At 30.8% G+C, this 20536-nt stretch overlaps 2 protein-coding genes across 2 annotated transcripts; one reads left to right on the top strand and one right to left on the bottom strand.

Moving 5' to 3' along the window:
- Nucleotides 1–2017: 2017 nt before the first annotated feature.
- Nucleotides 2018–10124, top strand: LOC126774548 (equilibrative nucleoside transporter 4). Its single transcript, XM_050496118.1, has 10 exons — nt 2018–2253; nt 2491–2645; nt 4278–4481; nt 4812–5050; nt 5344–5416; nt 7560–7778; nt 8288–8475; nt 8978–9106; nt 9596–9707; nt 9855–10124. Exons 1-10 carry the CDS (start codon nt 2087–2089, stop codon nt 10037–10039), a joined length of 1671 nt encoding a protein of 556 aa, XP_050352075.1. The 5' UTR covers nt 2018–2086; the 3' UTR covers nt 10040–10124.
- A 7661-nt stretch (nt 10125–17785) lies between these two features.
- LOC126774591 (uncharacterized) lies at nt 17786–18304 on the bottom strand. Its single transcript, XM_050496165.1, has one exon. It carries the CDS (start codon nt 18227–18229, stop codon nt 17921–17923), a length of 309 nt encoding a protein of 102 aa, XP_050352122.1. The 5' UTR covers nt 18230–18304; the 3' UTR covers nt 17786–17920.
- Nucleotides 18305–20536: the final 2232 nt, after the last annotated feature.

Genomic DNA, 20536 nt, shown 5'->3' with positions numbered 1-20536 from the left:
CTAGTGTTGTTGATATTATGCATTACATCAACAGGCCCGGACTTTTAGATCTAAGATCTCCAGGCAGTTAGTCATTCCGAAGCGGTTACTATTTTTATTTGCAATTATATTATTTTTGTCTGGATGTGGCCCCTCGGCTGGCGGGGTCCCTAAGCCAGAGCCTTGTAGGCCAAGGCATAATATAAATATAAGGCGGGGCTGTACATCATTTTCAAAATATTTTTGTCCCGATAACTGTATTTTAATCAACCCTAGGCTTAAAATACGTTGTGTGTTTATTTTTATGTGAAATAAAACTAGTACACTAGCATTATTTTTTTCTTTTAATTAATAAATATTATTAAATAAATTTCAATCACGGCTGAAATCATTCTCAATATGTAGATAAAATAGCATATTTACTACAGTACGCCCGCATCCTTTTCCTAGGGTATACATGCTATATGCATGCAGATATTACACAATTAGCGCTCGTAATATGATATATGACTAACGTTTAAAAACTCAGTACGCCTCAATGATCATGTCTTCTGAACCGTTTCTGGCCACGGTGGCCATATTCACTCTGCAAACTAGCATATCTAACATATTATAAGCACTCACTTATGCAGTGTCTGTATGTGCGTATTTTTTAACCATGATTTTGAACCAAGACCTTGAGTTTTGCGGCCGTATAAGCTAGCTAGTAGGTATAATATAAATACGATCTTTCCTAACTAAGCCAACAATTGTTCTTATATTCAAATATTTCTTTTATTAAACGCCTTGCTTATAATATTTTAAAAAGCCTCATATTGATTTAAAAGAATGCTACACACAATGTTTAGTTATTAAAACACAAAAATATGGAGAAAGCCAAGTTATGTACGGTAAAAGGTATCTGTCACTAAAAAAAGCACATGAAAGTCAATTTAGATATTCAACATACGTTAGAAAATGATCATCCAATGACCCAAAGTCCTACCACACAGTGCACAAAACCCTACCACTACGTATAAGTAACCGTGACAAACGACAGATGTTATCTTTCGTGAATAAAAAATGCAGTCGAAAAGTCGTTAATGTCAAGTTTCGATTAAATCTACAATAATATAACAATAAATAATACTTACACAGTAATAATAATAATAATAATAACCCAGGACATTTTTCACATACGGCCATCTGATCCCAAATTAAGCTTGTACAAAGCTTGTGCTATATTGAAACCAGACAACTGATATACTACATATACTACTTTTCTTTTGTAAATACATACTTATAATAATAATGTCCTCCAGACCGATTTCGGCCACGGCGGCAAATCTCAAGAAGGATTAGCCAACTACGCAGGAGATATTATAGTGCACAAGTGTGTGCGCAAACACAGGTGCGCACACACACATTTATATATTCACGATAGCTGTAGGAAGTCAATGTTATGAGTATCACAATAAAATTCAAAATCATACTATGCGTGAACTGTCATGTTTATAAAAGTCGAAAGTACAGAATAGTACAATAATAGCATAGTCTAATTTTTTTTCAAAGAAGAAAAAGAACGATACCGTATAAAATTTTTATTGGTAAAAAAACAATACAAAATATCCATATTAAAAAAACCACAACGAACAATGCATGGCATTAAATTAAAGTAGTACATCGCACAAGAAAATGTAAGGATAGGCCCTTCACTAAAAATCGATTACTTGCACGCATGCGTCAGCAATTCATAGCTAGAATACACTTTTACTGTCAAGTAAAAGCCGATTTAGGAATGTTGTTAGTGAAAACAAAATACGAATACAATCGTTCGCATAAAATTTAATGATAAAAGTAATCATTAACATCCAACAATAAAGGAATATATGTAAAATTTTACATTTTTAACCCCGCATAATATTTTTTTATTAAATAAACTATATATGTATAGCCCAATAATAAATTTGTATTGAAGATAAACTTTCGAAACAAAATGCAAATGCGCTCATTAAAATAATTATAAAAATATATTTCGAAAATATCATAGTTTTTGTAAATTTCTAAATTAATAAGGTGCAGTGTTTAAAAATGGACAAAGAAATTATAAAGTGAAATAGTGAAAACAATGAATGAGACTCTAGGACGCGGGTACGCCCGCATTGAAGCAATACGAGCAGCGCGTGGTGAAGCCCTAACGATGCCGGAACCCGCTGCGCCTCCACCGGACAGATACAACTCAGTTTACTTGACATTGTTTGTCGCGGGCGCTGCCTTTCTACTGCCATTTAATAGGTATCTATTATTTAAATATTAGAAATACTAAACACCAAATATACAAAACTTTTACTTAGATGTTCTAACATAATTATATTCTGTCCACTTCCACAACAGTGAGAGAAATTCAACGAAACCTTGTTTTTAATCATTTCACTTATTTCTTATTAGTAACTATTTTGATATTACTATTTTCGATTTTTATAGTTCTGAGAGAGATAAGAAATACTGTGACGTGTTTGTTACGTTTTTCAGTTTTATAATGGCGGTAGACTATTTTCAATACCATTACCCAAAATCTACCATAATGTTCGACATGTCTACTGTGTATATCGTCTCAGCGTGTGTCGCAGTCATCACGAATAATATCCTGCTCGATATCTTCACATACAATACTAGGATCACTTTTGGTAAGTATCATTTTCTTGAATACTCTTTCTAGATTACCGTTACAAAATATAATTAGTAATTAAAAATAAACAAATTAACAGCCAGTATACCACTAGTCCCACTACAGATCTCCTCTCTTCTTGAGGAGAAGGTTTACTGGTGGTAGGGCTTTGTGCAAGCTCGTCTGGGTAGGTACCACCCACTCATCAGATGTTCTACCGCAAAACAGCAATACTTGATATTGTTGTGTTCCGGTTTGAAGGGTGAGTGAGCCAGTGTAATTACAGGCACAAGGGACATAAAATCTTAGTTCCCAAGGTTGGTGGCGCATTGGCTATAAGCGATGGTTGACATTTCTTACAATGCCAATATCTAAGGGCGTTTGGTGACCACTTACCATCAGGTGGCCCATATGCTCGTCCACCTTCCTATTCTATAAAAAAATTAAAAAAAATAAAGAAATGTGCCTGAATTTTATTAGACACATACAGGTTTCCTCACGATGTTGTCTTTCAGAATTGAACACGAAATTAACTATAAATACAAATTAAGCTTACGAAAAGTCAGTGGTGTTGCCCGTGTTTAAACTTTCAATCTTTATTTTAACGTTTAAAGCAAAATAATAATTGCGTAAATACAAAACAAAGAGAATTAAATTGTTAAACACCAGAAATATTTTGTAAAACGTATGTACATGTGAAATATTGGCGAAAATAATGCCACTATTTAAAGAAATGTAAGATGTTTATAGTGTTTATTCACAAAATGATAATTACTAATTTCTTATGTGCTGTCGACAAGCGAAGACGAGTTTTAGTTTTTAACAAATAATTACGTACGATGTTAAATAACTTCGGTCCTTTTCTGTAGATTTGCATGCAGTTGCAAATACAGAAATACACACATATCCCTTAGGAACCCAGCGGCTTCAATACAATCCCACAGAGTAGTCATCAAAATATAAAATTATCAGTTGTATAATAACTATTATCAGTTGTATAATAATTTGCAACGTTTCAAAAACTAAAAATAGCTTATTTCATTATACTTACCTATATACCAGTCTCTATTGATCAATCTTCTAAAAAAGTCTAATTATAAAGTAAGCTAAAAGTCAGTCTGATCACTTCGATGAATTAAAAATATTTTTACCAAGAATATAAGATTTATCATTCGCCAAACGGGAAATTAGGAAATCATCAAAATGAAGTCAATAAGTAAAACACTTAATTGAAGGAAAGTGTGTCGCGAGAACATCGGGGAACCCACGCTGAATAGTAAAAACAGCTGTTCTTGAAAGTTACTAATAATACTAATAAGAATTATTGTAGAAATGTGGATAAAAAACATAGTATAGTAATGTTGTAATATTAAATCTAAAACGTATTGATATAGTATTTAAACATTTTTAATTATACTAGTTGACGATGTATTTATATGAGTACGTAATATTTGCTATTTAGTATTATGAATTTTAAATTTGAAGTAATAAATATTCTGATACTAATTTAAAATAAGGGCCGTTCGCTCATGTCTATGGAGAAAATGTCAACGGAATTAAAATAAGGACTAAACTAAAATAAAAAAGCAATTTCATAAATCCGCAAACTCATGCATTATGAAATGAAACCAAGCTCAGTTCGTTATTGCAGGAATCTTACTCTCCCTGGCGACTATGTTGTTCGTGGCTGTGTGCAATATTGGATGGGATGGATTTTCAACAAGTGTATCTTACACTATCAACTTAGTGGCGATCGGAGTTGTAGCCTTCGGGTGTACCATGCAACAGGCATCGTATTACGGTTTTACTGGGTGCCTTCCTCCTCGATACACACAAGCTGTTATGGCAGGAGAGAGTTAGTTATTAGTTTAAATATAATTATTACAGAATAATACTAGTATTTCTAATACAACAAACGTTAAAGTAATTTTCTTTGGATGTTTGTTTTTGACATGAGTCCTTCTTTATAAATTCACAAAGAACCACAATTTGAATAAACGCCTAGCGAAATGCCAAAAACGTTCAATACTTTAATTTTTACTTTACAATTTAATTTATAAGTTACCTTTAGTTATGGTATTTTAAAATATATATACTTTCAATTCAAGTGAAATTTATATTAATAAAACATTTATATTGTAGATTTATTTCTCTTCAAAATTTAAATGCTCTTATATTTTTACAGGCGCAGCTGGATTCTGGGTATCACTCGATAGGATCGTTACAAAATATGGATTCCGTCAGCCTAAACGCAGTACTTTTATGTTTTTTGTTTTTTCAATATTGATACTACTCGGTCATTCCATGTTACATCATGTGATGATGAGACATCCACTTGTACAACACTATTTACGTTTAACCAACGAATCCCGACATCGACGCCGCATTCAACTTCATCTCAATCCAACTGAGGACGCTACTTTGGTATATTAAATAAAATCTTATTGAAGCCATTTTATATTATAAGCTTATTTTTAAAAATTTCATGATCAATTACTATTAGGTATTAACGTTATTTAAAATTAAAATATGTACGAATGAATCAGCTTGAGTAACTACTGAAAAATTACCTAGAGCATTCAACGCAATCAAATTACACTATGTTTTTTCTTATGTAACAATTAGAATAATAAATAACTTTTTTATGTAAGTTATGGTTATAAAGAAGCTAACTATAGCCAAACATTTATTCAATTATTAAACGTGTTATATTTTAGATGGAAAGTGAAGCTGGAGAAGCTAGTTATGGTGTCTTGAAACTTCAGAGCCCAGCGCCTTCTACTGGAGTAGGTTAGTGCGATTTCATATTTCACAATAAGGTCTAAGGGAAGAAGAATCATACTATTACAATCTATTGTTCAGTTTTATATTTATAATCACGCCAAAAACAACTGTCGAGATATCAGACCGAAAAAGTTGTTGTTAAAACTGGTGGTAGAGCTTTGTGCAAGCTCGTCTGGATAGGTACCACCCACTCATCAGATATTCTACTGCAATATAGCAGTACTTGGTATTGTTGTGTTCCGGTTTCCTTTAAACCAGTTAGTGAGCCAGTGTAATTACAGGCACAAGGGACATAACATCTTAGTTCCCAAGGTTGGTGACGCATTGGTGATGTAAGCGATGGTTAACATTTCTTACGATGCCAATGTCTATGGGCGTTGGTGACCCTCAGGTGGCCCATATGCTCGTCCGCCTTCCTATTCTATATAAAAAAACCTTGAAAATATCTAGTGTTTTTTTTTAATATAATACTTTTTGCATATAAACTATTCAACGGCACAAATATATATTACATCCAAAAATATAAATACAAGATGTAATAGAACCAAAATTTGACTTAGAATAATAATAATAAACGTGGACAATATTTTTTTCATCGTACATTTAAAAAAAAAACGATTTTACAAACTTTGACATCGAAGTACTAAAATACCAAGCTGCCAAGTTTAATTTTCGTTAAATTAATATTTACACTTTTGCTCTTTATTTGTGTTTAGTGGTCATCTAATACTGTGATGTTATTATTTTGTGCTAAAGCATGTTTAGGTGACTTCCAAAATAATGAAATGCTCAAAAAAAATTATGCTCTTTTGAGTGTTTTCCTTATTTAGAGTTTACAGAAATCATGTAATACTAATAATAGATGAAGATAATCAATGAAATAACCTATGAGTGCAGTATCATATATACTACAGAAATCGTCTAATACTTACAATTATTTTAATTAAATGGAAACATGGAAATGAAATAAAATAATTAACACACATTTACATTTACATTTTATTCAGCTAGCTCGACTTAAGCTTACATTTAATAGTCATCTCAGAATAAGATGAAAGTGAGGCGTTGAAAGTCTAATTTTCGAACCGTACATGTACGGGTAGAAAACTTTTTTGTTAGTTTTATAATTAAACAACATTACATGTAACATATAAAAATTTCGTAGATTTCTACAGTTGAGTGAACTTTATTTAATTTGGTGTTTTCTTACTAGAATTATTTTCAATGCAATGATAGACTGCCCTCTATTTTTATTAACAAAATAACGGCGGTAATATCATACTAATTTTACCTTTATCTACCTTATCGTGTGTTTTGTTCGATGTAGTTATTGGTAGCCATTATTTGCTAAATTATTATCCTAAAATATATATTTTTTAAATCACGCCTAATTCTTATTGTTTCAGTTTTCGATTACAAACTCAAGATACTACAAAACTTGAATTTAGTTTTCACGCTGCGTAAATTGGCTCAATTTTTGCAATGCTTTTCTGTTAATTGCGATCAACGTTTAATATGAAGGGTAATAACGTAAAATGAAGGGCATTTACCATCTCATTTTATATGATATCACAACGATGACTGAAATTTTGTTTGACAAAAACGATAGTACACACTCAAACATACTTTAACAAATAAATAAGGATTTCTTATCAAATATACTGTATAAGGTACATATATAGAAGTACATGTTGTAATTAATTGCTATTCGTTACAACAAAATCTATATCATACTAATATATTTAGGAAAAATATACTAAAATATATATTTTTTTCGTTATATGTCTGCCATCCAAAGGCAAAACTAACTGTTTTTATTTCTTTTTCGGTGTACTGTATAACATATATAAGTTGGAAGTTGGAAGTGTGGACACTCCCATGCCTTGGAAAGCACGTAAAGCCGTAGGTCCTGCGCCTGAACTCTTTCCGGTCGTGTCGGATTGCCGTCCTATCGGATTACGAGAGTTAGGGAATACAGAGTGCACCTGTGTTTGCGCACACACTTGTACACTATAATATCTCCTGCGTAGTTGGCTAATCTCTCTTGAGATTGGCCAACTCCATAAATAACATAATGTTATGAGGACATTATTATTATTAACATATATATCTTAACATACATATTTGTCTTATACAAATCTATTTCTAGTGGAAGCGGAGAACACTTTTAGTTTCGCAAATCCCGTTTATTCACCGACTGCAGCTGCGCCTGTGCCTGTCCCTGTACCGCTAGCGTCACCGCCGGCGAGTGTATCCGAACAGTCTACTTTACCTCCTACAACACTTAGAACCCCAAGACCATCTTACAAAGTTGAAGATGTGGTTTTTGAATCTCCAGAGAGACCAACATCATGGAGAAACTTCAAACGTAAATATTATATTGCTTAGTGTTAGTATAATTGTCAAGTTATTTATAATGTATTTTAATTTAATTCACTACTTACTGACAGTTTTATTAACTTAACATTCACATGTATAATAAACAACATTGTAAACTCACAATTTTTTTTAAATTTTACAGTGAATCCTATGTAAATCTTAAGGTTTATTCTACTCACCCGAGGTAACGCCTATTGCAATTTCAATAATAACACATATATCGAGGGAAACCATCGGAATGTGAAATAGTATCTCTTATCAGACATAAGGCAAAATGTAATCGGATTAATAATTAACAATTACAACGTGTTATCATTAATCATTAAAAGTACGCCTACAGGAAATAAGGTTTTTGGTAGCTTAAAGTAATTATTCATTTAACAAAAAAAATATCTCTAACAAATTTTAGTACAGGACTATGACACTAATAGAGTTAATTAAAAATCATAAATATACATATATTTTTTGTGATACTAATTAAGTAATTTGATACCACAGGTGGTGTGCTAGCAAGGTGGGCTGTTGCCCGAGCTATATACCCCTACATGGTGTCAATAGGGCTTGTATATTTCACCACATTGAGCTTGTACCCTGGTATTGCATCAGAGGTTCCTTCGTGTCGCCTAGGATCCTGGATGCCGATCGTTCTTATGTCCTCTTTTAACCTCTTCGACTTCATAGGAAAAGTAAGATATTTATATTTTTGTAGGTATGTATTTCATAGGCTTAGTATTTATAGTAGTATTCATACGTTATTATTATACTTGTACCTTATTTAATAACCTCTATTAGTATACTCATACCAGACACGCAACTATTATATAAAAAACAATCTTTAAATCACACCACTAAATACAAAATATTGTAAATTAAATGCATATAAAAATTTGCATTTTAAAAACACCCGTATATGTCCCAAAGCTGAGCAACAGCTCACACGAAGCTCCTCTGTGGGATACACATATAATTTCATCGTCAAACACGGAATAAATTCTAAACAAAGCTAAACACTTAAAACTCAGTTGTGCTTGTACGGATTTAAAAACCTGACCAAGTTTACGGTTACACGTGTTCTATACTCTAGGCTTTTTTTCGATATTATCCATATATTATCTATAATATATTATTATTATATTTTTATTTAGTCGAAAATTTAAAATGAATGTAAATAATATTTTTACTATGCAGATCGCAGCAGCATGGCCTTACGAGTGGAGTCGTAGTCAGCTTTTAATGGCTAGTGGTCTTCGACTCTTACTCGTTCCATTACTTTTGCTGTGCGCAGCGCCGAGACACTCACCACACATCGTCGGCGATGTAAGTGACACATTTACTTAATTTCTCATAAATATAAAGTTCTAGAATTCACGAAGAACGCGACTGCCCTGAGACGATCTCAGGGCAGTCGGTTTCTTCAAATGGTTTTGAAATAATTGTCGATTTACACATAGGTATCTGTACCAATTTCCAAGAAAATAAGTGTTATCTAAATAAACTAAGGAAAGTATTCATAAAATAAAATTTCCATATCCGAGAGGTATACATAGAAAGTAACGAAATCAAAATATATTTTGTTCAAGCAAGCAAGCTCTTACGAGCCCTTTTGAATCGTCATTTTACAAGATTAAAATAAATAAAGTTACCACTAGCCCGGAATGACGGACTCTGTCTAAAAATCATCTTACGTAGTTAATAAGATACGATTGCATTATTTTATTTGTCCAGCATGAAAATAAACGAAAAGTTTTTCTTCCATACTTTTTTATTACATATTAAGTTATTTTAATTCGTTTCTTAAATTTTCAGGTTTACCCAATAATGTTTTCCGTCGTGCTAGGATTTACAAACGGGCTGTTCGGTTCTGTACCCATGATAATGGCCCCTTCGAGAGTTGGAAGGGAACATCGTGAAATCGCCGGTAATTCTATACTTTTTAACGCATAATTAATTACTTAATAATTTACTTCCTATTTAACACAAGCAAATGTGTTAAATAAAAACACATAAATTGTATTCCTTTTTTTCTAGTTGATATTTCTTTTGATTGTATTCAATAATATTTCAGGAAACATGATGACATTATCATACAACGGTGGCTTGCTGTCAGGTTCATTGGTGTCCTACTTACTGCTGGGCATGCTCGGACCCCCCGCAGAAACTTGTCGTATTTATCCTACACCGGTATTACCTACTGTATCTCCCATCTCCAACACCGGCAATGGTACCTTTGTTTTGACAGCTGTGCATTAAATATTTATTATTTTAAACAAAAATTGATTTAATTAAAATTCAAGGGTTCCCATCAATATCGATATACATTAATTTACAAGTTATAATAAGCCTGTCTATTTGTATTCTTCATTTGGTTAGTTTATGTCGTTTTCTAATTTTATTTTATCGTGGAATCTATTATCTTTCCTATTCTTGTCATTCTTAATATATAAGCACCGTAACAGTAAAAGACTAAAAGTTTTTTAAATTGTACTAAAAGTGTCGTAAGTACTTTTGTTAAATTCTACCTTAATATAAAAACGCCGCCTGTATACTCGTATTAATTGCTACAATTAAGTTGCTGAAGTGATATATATATATATATATATATATATATATATATATATATATTACAAAATAATAAATCTTACAATGGCAGAATAGGTGAAAAACTATTGGTATAAGTTTCAGTTACTTCAAGTTAAGCGTTTTGTACTAACGATAAGACGGGCAGCAATGGTGCGTTTGTACAACTATTGCCTGAAAAGATCTAACTTTTTTTTTGGTATCAGAATATTCGCACAAAAAGGAAGTTGTTTTATTGCATATTTCTCTGATACCTATTTATTATATAATAGTCAAAAATGTTTTCTTATGATATATTAAAACTAAGAAGATGGAGATCATCTGTAGCGCTAGTGTTTCTTTTTTATTATAATAAGGAATGTTAAATTAGATTGTACTAAGCTGTAGATCTTTTTTAAATATTAAAGTCTAATCTCACTATAATCAAATATATTTAAAATAATGCCTTCATAATAATACAATGTGCACGCAATAAATTAATTCTAGGAATATTTTAATACCATATCACATACGAGTATGAAGTAAAGTTATCAAATGTTCAACACATTGTGCTCATCCAATTATTGTTTTTAGTAAAACAATACATAAAATATGCCGCAATCCAAATAATAAACTCTTTATTTTAAATATTTATAATCAATAACATTTTATTTTTTAAACAAATCTAAAAATTCACAGCTGTTCATTTCAATACAATTTGTAGAATTCAGAACGAAATAATTCGTTTTTAATCCATCGCTATTAGTAATGAAACAAAATCTGGCGTAGATAATATTTAATGTCCATTTTTTATGAGACAAATTTAGAAGTAAGCATTGACGCTTCATTGTTTTAGATACCAGATAAACAAAATTCAAAGAAAAATTAACTCTACATTCAAGTATTCCGTTTTGACCTGTGTATAATATTTACTTTATATAAATTCTAATGATAATAAGATAAATCTTACTATAATTAGAATTTTAATATTTGTTACATTGACTATTATTATTAGTTAAAGCATTGATGTACATACTGTAAATAACTTATGTAAATACGTGAGTACATATCCTTTTTTAATTTTAAAGTTCCTATTTTGAATTTGAAATACAATGCGACTCTAACTTTTGTTAAATAATAATCGACTCCATAACACTAAACTTATATATATTTTATAATCAAATAAAATGAAACGTGACCTATTTTATTTATTTTATAATTACTATTTAGCAATTTACATTATGTCTTAGTACAAAAGAATAATAGAATATATAATTTTATGTAAATTAGATTCATTTATTTATATTCATAAGCATATAAAATTTTGATTTTTTTTATATTTTTGTGATTGTTTCAAATGAATTTGTACAAAACCTAAACATATAAGTATTAACAAAAGATAATATTAAATGTAACAATTTTGATAAATTGTTCTTATCATTCAATTTGAACAAAATTATTTGAAACATTATATTGGTAATAACCATAATTGAGATTCATAAAACGATAATATTATCATAAATAGGTACACATCTTATGGTAGCTGAGTAAATGTTTTAATTGCTAATGACACTTTGTTTAATTTAAAACGCTTAAATTTAGTTGTATTTCCTAAATGAAAATTAATAGCCTAAAAAGGACAAAGCAGCTATTTCTTAGAAGAACTATAAAATATATAGTATTTACATTTCAATTGAACTATTTTTAATCTTATCTACATAGAGTCTACTACATCGAGAAAGAGTGCTTGTGAATAACTTGCAGATTTTTTCATACCTGCAAAGAACTCCATGACCGGTAGGGTATTAATTTTTTTTTCTGCTATGGCTAAAATAATTTTTAACTGATTTTGATTGATGCTTTTAAATTTTCTCAAATAGTCGCTTCAAAAAGATTACGCTTTTAAGTTTTTATTGTAACTAAAAATATTTTACATATTCATTGCATAAATCGAAGACACAAATACGTCGATACCAAAAGTTAATAACAAACTATTTTATAATAATTTTTTTATCAAAAATTTAATAATATATTTACAAATCGCTTGCAAAACAAACGAATTACTTAATTTCAGTATCTTGCCTTAACAGTAACAGTCTGTTAATGTCCCACTGTTGGGCTAAGGCCTCCTCTCCCTTTTGAGAAGAACGTTTTGAGCTTATTCCACCATGCTGCTCAATTGTTGGTAGAATACACATGTGGCATAATTTCAATGAAATTAGACACATGCAGGTTTCCTCACGATGTTTTCCTTCACCGTAAAGCACGAGATGAATTATAATTAAATATAATAATTAGATATATTATTATTAAATTAAATATAATATTAAAACCAACTCTGTATGTAGACAGTAAAAAGGTATGCAGTTCACATTTACAAGTAAAAAAAAGTTAACAAACAATTAAATGAAACAGTCGCAAACATGGCTAATAAAACTACACTACTATAACTTTGTGACTCGTATGTCCTGTATAATTTTATTACTTTTACGATATTTATTGTATCAGAATAATATTATCTTTACTCTAAACGTCACTTAGAAATATTTATAGACCGTTATACAAATGTATTCATTACGAGACTAAATATAACACCGAATAATAGAGATATCATTACCTCGTTTACGCTCTCAAGTAACTATATTGTCATTCATAAACAACCTTATTATTAGACACACATAATAACCCAAGATTTATATACTTACATGTTACTTTCGATTGTATGAATGTGTACATTTTTATGTAGTAGGTACTATTACAAGCTTAAAGAAGTTAATTTTATTGTATCAATAAACACATTAATTACATTTTTAATATTTTAAGTTGTAATGCCATTTTTTTTTTTTGGAATTCTGCTACATATCTATGCCGACTCAAAACTTTTTTTCACAACGACGCATTTATCTTTACAATTTAGTTGTTTATTATTTCACTATTGGAAAACAAAGTCAAATATGTGAGAGAAAGTCAAATATATCAGCTTTATTATGTTATATAATAAATTGATATGACTTGTTAAAACGCAATTGTTAGTGCCCGTCGACTGACCTTAGTTCACACGTGTTTCATACACATTGTTCAGAGACAACCGCTTCCAAACATTTCACATAGAACTATCTATAACACGAGTTTGAACGATTGATTAATGGAATATTAAATTGCATCATTTCATTGATAAGACTGTAACATAAAGCTTAGAAATTGCAATACAATTTTTACTTGATTTTGCGTCAGAAAAAGTCGTACGTTTATCTTGATTTAGAATATATTGGAATCTTCTAAATCAAGATAAACGCAGGCAGAAGGAAAGAAAAGGAAAGTAAAGATAAAAAACAAAATTGACCTTGAAATGACGTCACATCACTGATCAAGAATCGAGATTTAAAATAATCTACAACAAACATTTTAAATTAAATTTAATTTGTATGTATATACAATGGGCTTAAATTTTTTAGGAAAGTATAAACACTACATTTTTTTAATGTTTAACATGCGAGATGTGAATTAAACTGAAAACAATATGAATATTATTTTTCTTGTAATTAGGTTACAATACATTGTTATCAAAGACATTTTAACAGTAACTTAACCGGAAACGCTGGACATGCACTGTTAAGAACGACTAATGTAGATAGGAGTCAAACTAGTGAATAATACTAAAACGCAAGACCATTAATTAATGTCGTAGTATTTAATACATGTAGATACTTGAATCTGATTAAGCTTTATTTTTTATGTGATGTGACAATTTATGAAGACAGAAAACTTGCTATAAAGAAAATGTACCTATCCGCAATAGTGTAGCACGTTAAAGGCAAATTTCAAATGGATTGTTAGTAACACATAATAGATTTCTAGACTATAAGTGCAATAGAATATCAATGTTTTTCTATTTAATTAAATAAGATATATTTTTAATAGAATTGGATTATATATTATTATTATTATTATTATTCAAGGGGTCAGGCATCGAACTTGCGACTATCGCACTGAACAATTGAGGGCATTAAAATTAATGCACTCAATTGTCAACAACATTAATTTTATTATTAACAATGATTATTGATTATTTATAAGAATTAATAATTAACTCTTAAGAATATTTTGTTTTACTAAATAATTTATTTATAATATAATTTTATAATACATGTGACGATGTGTTTTTTTTTGTACATGCCAATTAATAGGTGACCCTAAGATAAGAGACTATTTTCAACATATAATATGATGTTATTTTTTACCACGAGTTGTATTCATGTTGCCTTAGTTTCTATGTGATTCTTATAAACCAATGAATGCCTTATTTATAATTATCTTTTAAATACTACGGCACACTCATACATAAGTCATATTATTATGTCGTATGGATTCTAAAAAAATTTTTTTTATAAATGTTATTATCATTTTAAGGTCACGATTTGACTAATTTGTCTTAATATAAAGTTGAACAAAATAATAACATATTTTAATTACATGTTATTTCTTATTTTTACAGACTATTAACGTAAATCTATACATTTTGGATGTAATATAAAGTTATAAAGTTTCCTACCTAACATGTTCTGAACCGAGTTACAATCTCATAGAAAACAACCCTCAAGCCTGACGCCTGTATCCGCACGTATTTACATAAGTTATTTACGCGTTTCCCCCACATGAGGTGGGGATATGTGGAGGAGTATGTGGGACTCGCAGGCGCTGAAGGCGCCGATATACCCGCTAGAAAACCAGTGGCGGCTGACCTCGCCTTACGCTCTCGCTCCGCGACTTCATTCTGCTGCATGACACCTTCGCAAAAAGAGACCATCTCCATCTAATACCTCACACTGCCAAGCATAGCGTTAGATGCTCGGCAACGAGAGATCTTCGCCAACTATCGCCGCCAGGGTATGCCTCTGGGGCCCCCACGCAGCACACTCCGTCAAAGTGTGGTGAGCCGTGTGTGTGTGTAGCGCAACACAATCATACCCGGCCCCCTGCCCATTGACACTGTTAGGGACTAGTATAGCCAATAGCAATGACAGTCATTTAAGAAAAGCACTAAAGTAGCAAATAAGCTAACAGCTGAAATATTGTGATCTTATTTATACAATTTCCGAACATATAACATTGTACGCATTGAAATCTTCTTATTTACATAATAAAAATATATTACAGATCGAATCCATCGAATACGCTAAGATTCTGTAACTAAACAGTACTTTCGGTAAGTTTCTTACAATTGATAAACATTTTCTGTATTTCAACTTTATTTATTTGTATTACACTTTCGGGGAGATATATATTACCATTCTCCAATTCGTCTTACAATATTATAATAAAAAAATATTCACGTTTGTTCATGCACCGCACATACTACATAAAATAACATCATCGAAATTGCTTTAATTATAAATTTTGTAAGGAACATTAATAATAAATTAATATTCATGGCATCGATTGCAAACTTTAGGAAAGGATGATGCCAGGATTTGTATGAACTCTGGTCCCACATCCGATAGCGACCTGTAATACATCGTTGGATAGATATTTTTAAGCTGAACAAAAGTCACTATAGCGCTAAGTTTCAAATCTTAGTCAAAAATAATGTTTTACCCCAATACAATGCATTTTTTAAATTAATACTAGTATACTATATTTACTGGTGGTAGGGCTTTGTGCAAGCTCGTCTGGGTAGGTACCACCCACTCATCAGATATTCTACCGCAAAACAGCAATACTTGGTATTGTTGTGTTCCGGTTTGAAGGGTGAGTGAGCCAGTGTAATTACAGGCACAAGGGACATAAAATCTTAGTTCCCAAGGTTGGTGGCGCATTGGATATGTAAGCGATGGTTGACATTTCTTACAATGCTAATGTCTAAGAGCGTTGGTGACCACTTACCATCAGGTGGCCCATATGCTCGTCCGCCTTCCTATTCTATAAAAAAAAAGGGCTTTGTCCAAGCTCGTCTGGGTAGGTATCACCCACTCATCAGAAATGCTACCGCAAAACAGCAAAGTTTGGTATTGTTGTATTGAAGGGTGAGTGAACTAGTGTAATGGCAAGCACAAGGTATGTAAGCGATGGTTAATATTTCTTACATCACCAATGTCAAATTATTAAAAAAAATAGTAGCAACTACAAAAAATAAAAATATAAAATAATATAAAAATAAGCTCCAAACCTTCTCCTCAAAAAGAGGAGGAGAGGAGGCCTTTAGCCCAGCAGTGGGACATTCACGGGCTGTTACGGTTACGGTAAGCTACTTTAGGTTGCTTTTTTAATTATTTAGTAACGTTTTTATTTATAAAAAAATCACACACTTTTATTCATACTCTGCGTCTATTATGATCGCATTTAAAAATAAGGCTGGACTTACAAATATCTCATGCCTGGCGAACCCTAGGTACCAAAAGATTATTAAAAAGTATTATTTGGCTATTACTTAAACTGCCATGTTTAATAAATTATATCTCTGAACGGACTAAGATTTAAAACTTGGAGTCATAGTAACTTTGGTTCAGCTCAAAAATACCTATCCAACAATGCGTGCATACACGTCGCTTGTGGAGGTGGAATCAAAACTTGCATCCTCCTTTGTGATGACTTTTGAATTTTAATTAATTTTTGTTTTGATCTTATCATATTTTAGATACAAGTGGAAACTTATAAGCACAAATACCAAAAATGTGCAAATGTTTATTGTTATAGATGTAAAAATAAATGCTCTGTTTGATTCCTATATAAAATAATAAAATTAAATAAATACTAATAACCTAATTTCTAGCATTTATGTGATTTACTTTGTTACCTAAAGCGACGATGGCCTAAAAGGCCTGTGAAAACGTCGAGTTAACAAAAAATCTGGAACCAAATAATTTAGTAGATAAATTTATAAAAGTTATAATTATTCTGACGACTCAATAATCACTATTCTTTTATCAGTAAATTATTAAAATGTTTTGATATTACCAATAATAGTGAACGAACCCAATTATATTAATAACCAAACAAAAAAAATAAGAAAATCGATTGAAAAACAGAAGTAAAAGGTACTGGTTCTATGCCTGTTGTGTGCCTATTTATGCAATATGCATACAACTATGAGACATGTTTAAACTATATTCATAAAATATTTCCTGATAGCTTTTTAAGGCTTTTTACTTTAATACCTTTATTTCCTTCAGCTTTTAAGGATAAATGAAGTGAAAAACATATAAATCAACACCATTTAATTAATATGGCATTTTTTTAATGATATTGATTTGAAGAAATATTTTATTATTTATTTAATTAGTATATAAAAAAAATTATAGTGGTAATATATACATAATATTTAATTTTAATGCTTTATGATTTATTTCATTGAAAAAATAACAAAAATTTTTTTAATAAAAAACAACAAATTTCAAGCGAAATAATTTATTAAATATAATAATTACATTATCATAATCTCTGTAAATTAAAAACGGTATACATCATTTTGACTAGCAAAGGATAAGGCTCTATCGTTCATCAAGAGACGACGCCATCAGCTTTCACTTTCAACTGCGAAGAGTTGGTTCCAGACTTTTTCGCCATCAATCAATAATTCTACCTCTTGCGTCGTCGCGTACGAGGCCTATGTGACGATTGAGAACTCCACTCTAAACTAAGATCGCTTGAAGACGGAGGTGTTTCTGGAAATTGGGCATCCGATGTCCACCGGCAAGAAGCACATGCCGGTTTTGGCGTGTCAAGAAATTTTTCAGTTCCACTAGCGTTGCCGGCATATGATTCTAAAATATGCTTGTAGGCACATTCCAATGGTTCTGGACTGCGACCTCTTGCTGCGCATAGTCTTATACGAACACAGGCATTGCAGTACCCGCAAATATCGCCACGAAGAACACTTCTCACCATTTTTGTCTGCTGAGCTTTAACGCACTTAATAGACTAGTATGTGTCTTTCCCCTACGTTATATTTATGCGCGTCGCGACGCCGACAGGCGTACCGCACGCGCCCGCCGATAACCCCGGTCCGGCGCCAGTGTAAGCGACCGCTTAGCTATGGCCTTAGAAAAATTGTGTGCTTCTCTCTTGGTACCCACCTACTAACGTATTATTATTTTTATCGTCTTATTAAACACTTTAATAAATCTCTAAGTGCAATAGGTTATATTTAATAGAATATTTTATTGTTAATAATAATCATTTACTTTTTTATAAATAATTTATGCCCCACTGTAATCTTAAAATATTATATGAAATTTTTAACGAGACATAATTAATAACCGTAATTTATTTTATAATAAACGTGAAGACTGGAATATATTGGTCTCTGATTGTACGAGCAGAGTGAATATTATCTATGGAGACTTATCAAAACGAACAGGCTTAGTTTCACTTGTCTAACTAGCAAAATGTCAGCTTCTGTATTTTATTCCCGATAACGTCAACACTGTTCTAGATCCTTACTAGTAATTACCAGATAGTCAACCTCATTATACGATGCAAATACTTTGAGTAAAATAACATTGCATATTCCCACGTAGATATAAAATTATAATGCATACTTTCAGTAGAATTCATTCATAATTAAGAAATCCTTGTTGTATTTTAGTCTTTTAACAATATTAACTTGTAAGCATAAATGCAGTTAGATATATATAGATTTATGTACTTTATTTAATTATATACTCAAATAACTAATATGTAATTGAATATACTTTAGGTACATCAATATAGCGAATTGCTTTATTTATTGACAAATAAACATACAATATTTCAATCTTGTAGTATATTATTATATTTTATGAATTCGTATTTAACAATAATTTTACAGAACAAACTGTAATCCTTTAACGTAAACTGTATGTAAGTATTACTACTCGTATATTACAACTGTAATCATTATGCAAAAATTCACCTTCGGTAAATGATTTAAATTGTTTTATATAAATGCAAATAAATAATAAAACAAATTAATAAATGATTTCGTCGTTTATTTGTCGATTGTATTATATCATCTATAAGGTTTTATTTTGATTATACAAAATTAAAACCTTCCATTTTTATCATTTGATTCGATATGCAAAGTGCATATTTTGTCACTTTTCAGCAATTTTCACGTATATTTCTAATCGAATAATGTTATTTATTAATGTGTTCTCATTTTCATGTACATTCTTAATAGATAACTTATTAATGCATGTTACAGCAAGCTAAATACCTAATAAGTAGCCTATTCGATCCTAATACCGATGTATGCGGTAGTCATAGCGTTTTTCCGCATATCCCAAGGTTTTTTAGCTCATGCATTCTTTACAACATCTTTTATCCGTAATCGTCATAATATTAATATGTGCACATCGAAATGAATCAATAGTAAAATATAAGATTTAGGCCTTCTCTTCTTTTGAGGAGAAGGTTTGGAGCCTTAACCACACTCCTGATAATTTTACCATATTCTTACCGCACGAGATGAATTATAAACACATTAAGCAAATGACATTTAGCGGTGCTTATCCAGGTTTAACCCACAATATTCGTTTAAAATTTGCGAGTTCTATTCACTGGGCTTTCTCAACTCTTTAACTAGAAAGGCTATACGCCTTATTTTTTTAACTTCAACTGTAATTTCTTCAACGCATTGTGTCTGGACAAATGTGTGTAACTAAACTTCAATATTTAATTGTTAATTTGATTGTAATCTATTAAAACATATATCTCTATTTGTTTAAACATTTTAAATATTTTATTATTATTTTATTCTCATTTTTTATTCAATATGAAATATTTTCCTTTTTCTAGAATTTAAAAAAAAACCTCACTGTTTTAGTAATGCTTGCATGTTTTCTTTTATTTTTAGCCTATTGTGCGTGTTATAAATTGTATTAACTTTTATTATTTAAGTAATTTTATCTCCTTTTACCTTTTACTGCACTGAATGTAGCGTTTGTGTTGGCAGCATATGTACAAGGCGTAGACTGAAAAGCAGCCTAGCTGGGACTACGACCTTTTCACCAAATTATGATATTGTTAACTCTTTTTTTATGGTTTTCTACCTTAATTTTTTTGTCTGTTTCTTTTTGGAGAATAAAGTTATTTATTATTATTATTATTTCTATTTAACTTTTAAAGTTTCTCTTTTTTCAAAGGGTTTAAACCTAAAACGCGGGCTACAGCCAAGCGTTAAGGAGTGTTGCTTATATTAAAAACGTTGATGAT

This window comes from Nymphalis io, chromosome 16 (assembly GCF_905147045.1).
Source record: "Nymphalis io chromosome 16, ilAglIoxx1.1, whole genome shotgun sequence".
Taxonomy (NCBI): domain Eukaryota; kingdom Metazoa; phylum Arthropoda; class Insecta; order Lepidoptera; family Nymphalidae; genus Nymphalis; species Nymphalis io.
The sequence above is the reverse complement of the archived record's forward strand: the minus strand, read 5'-3'. Positions and strand labels throughout refer to the sequence as shown.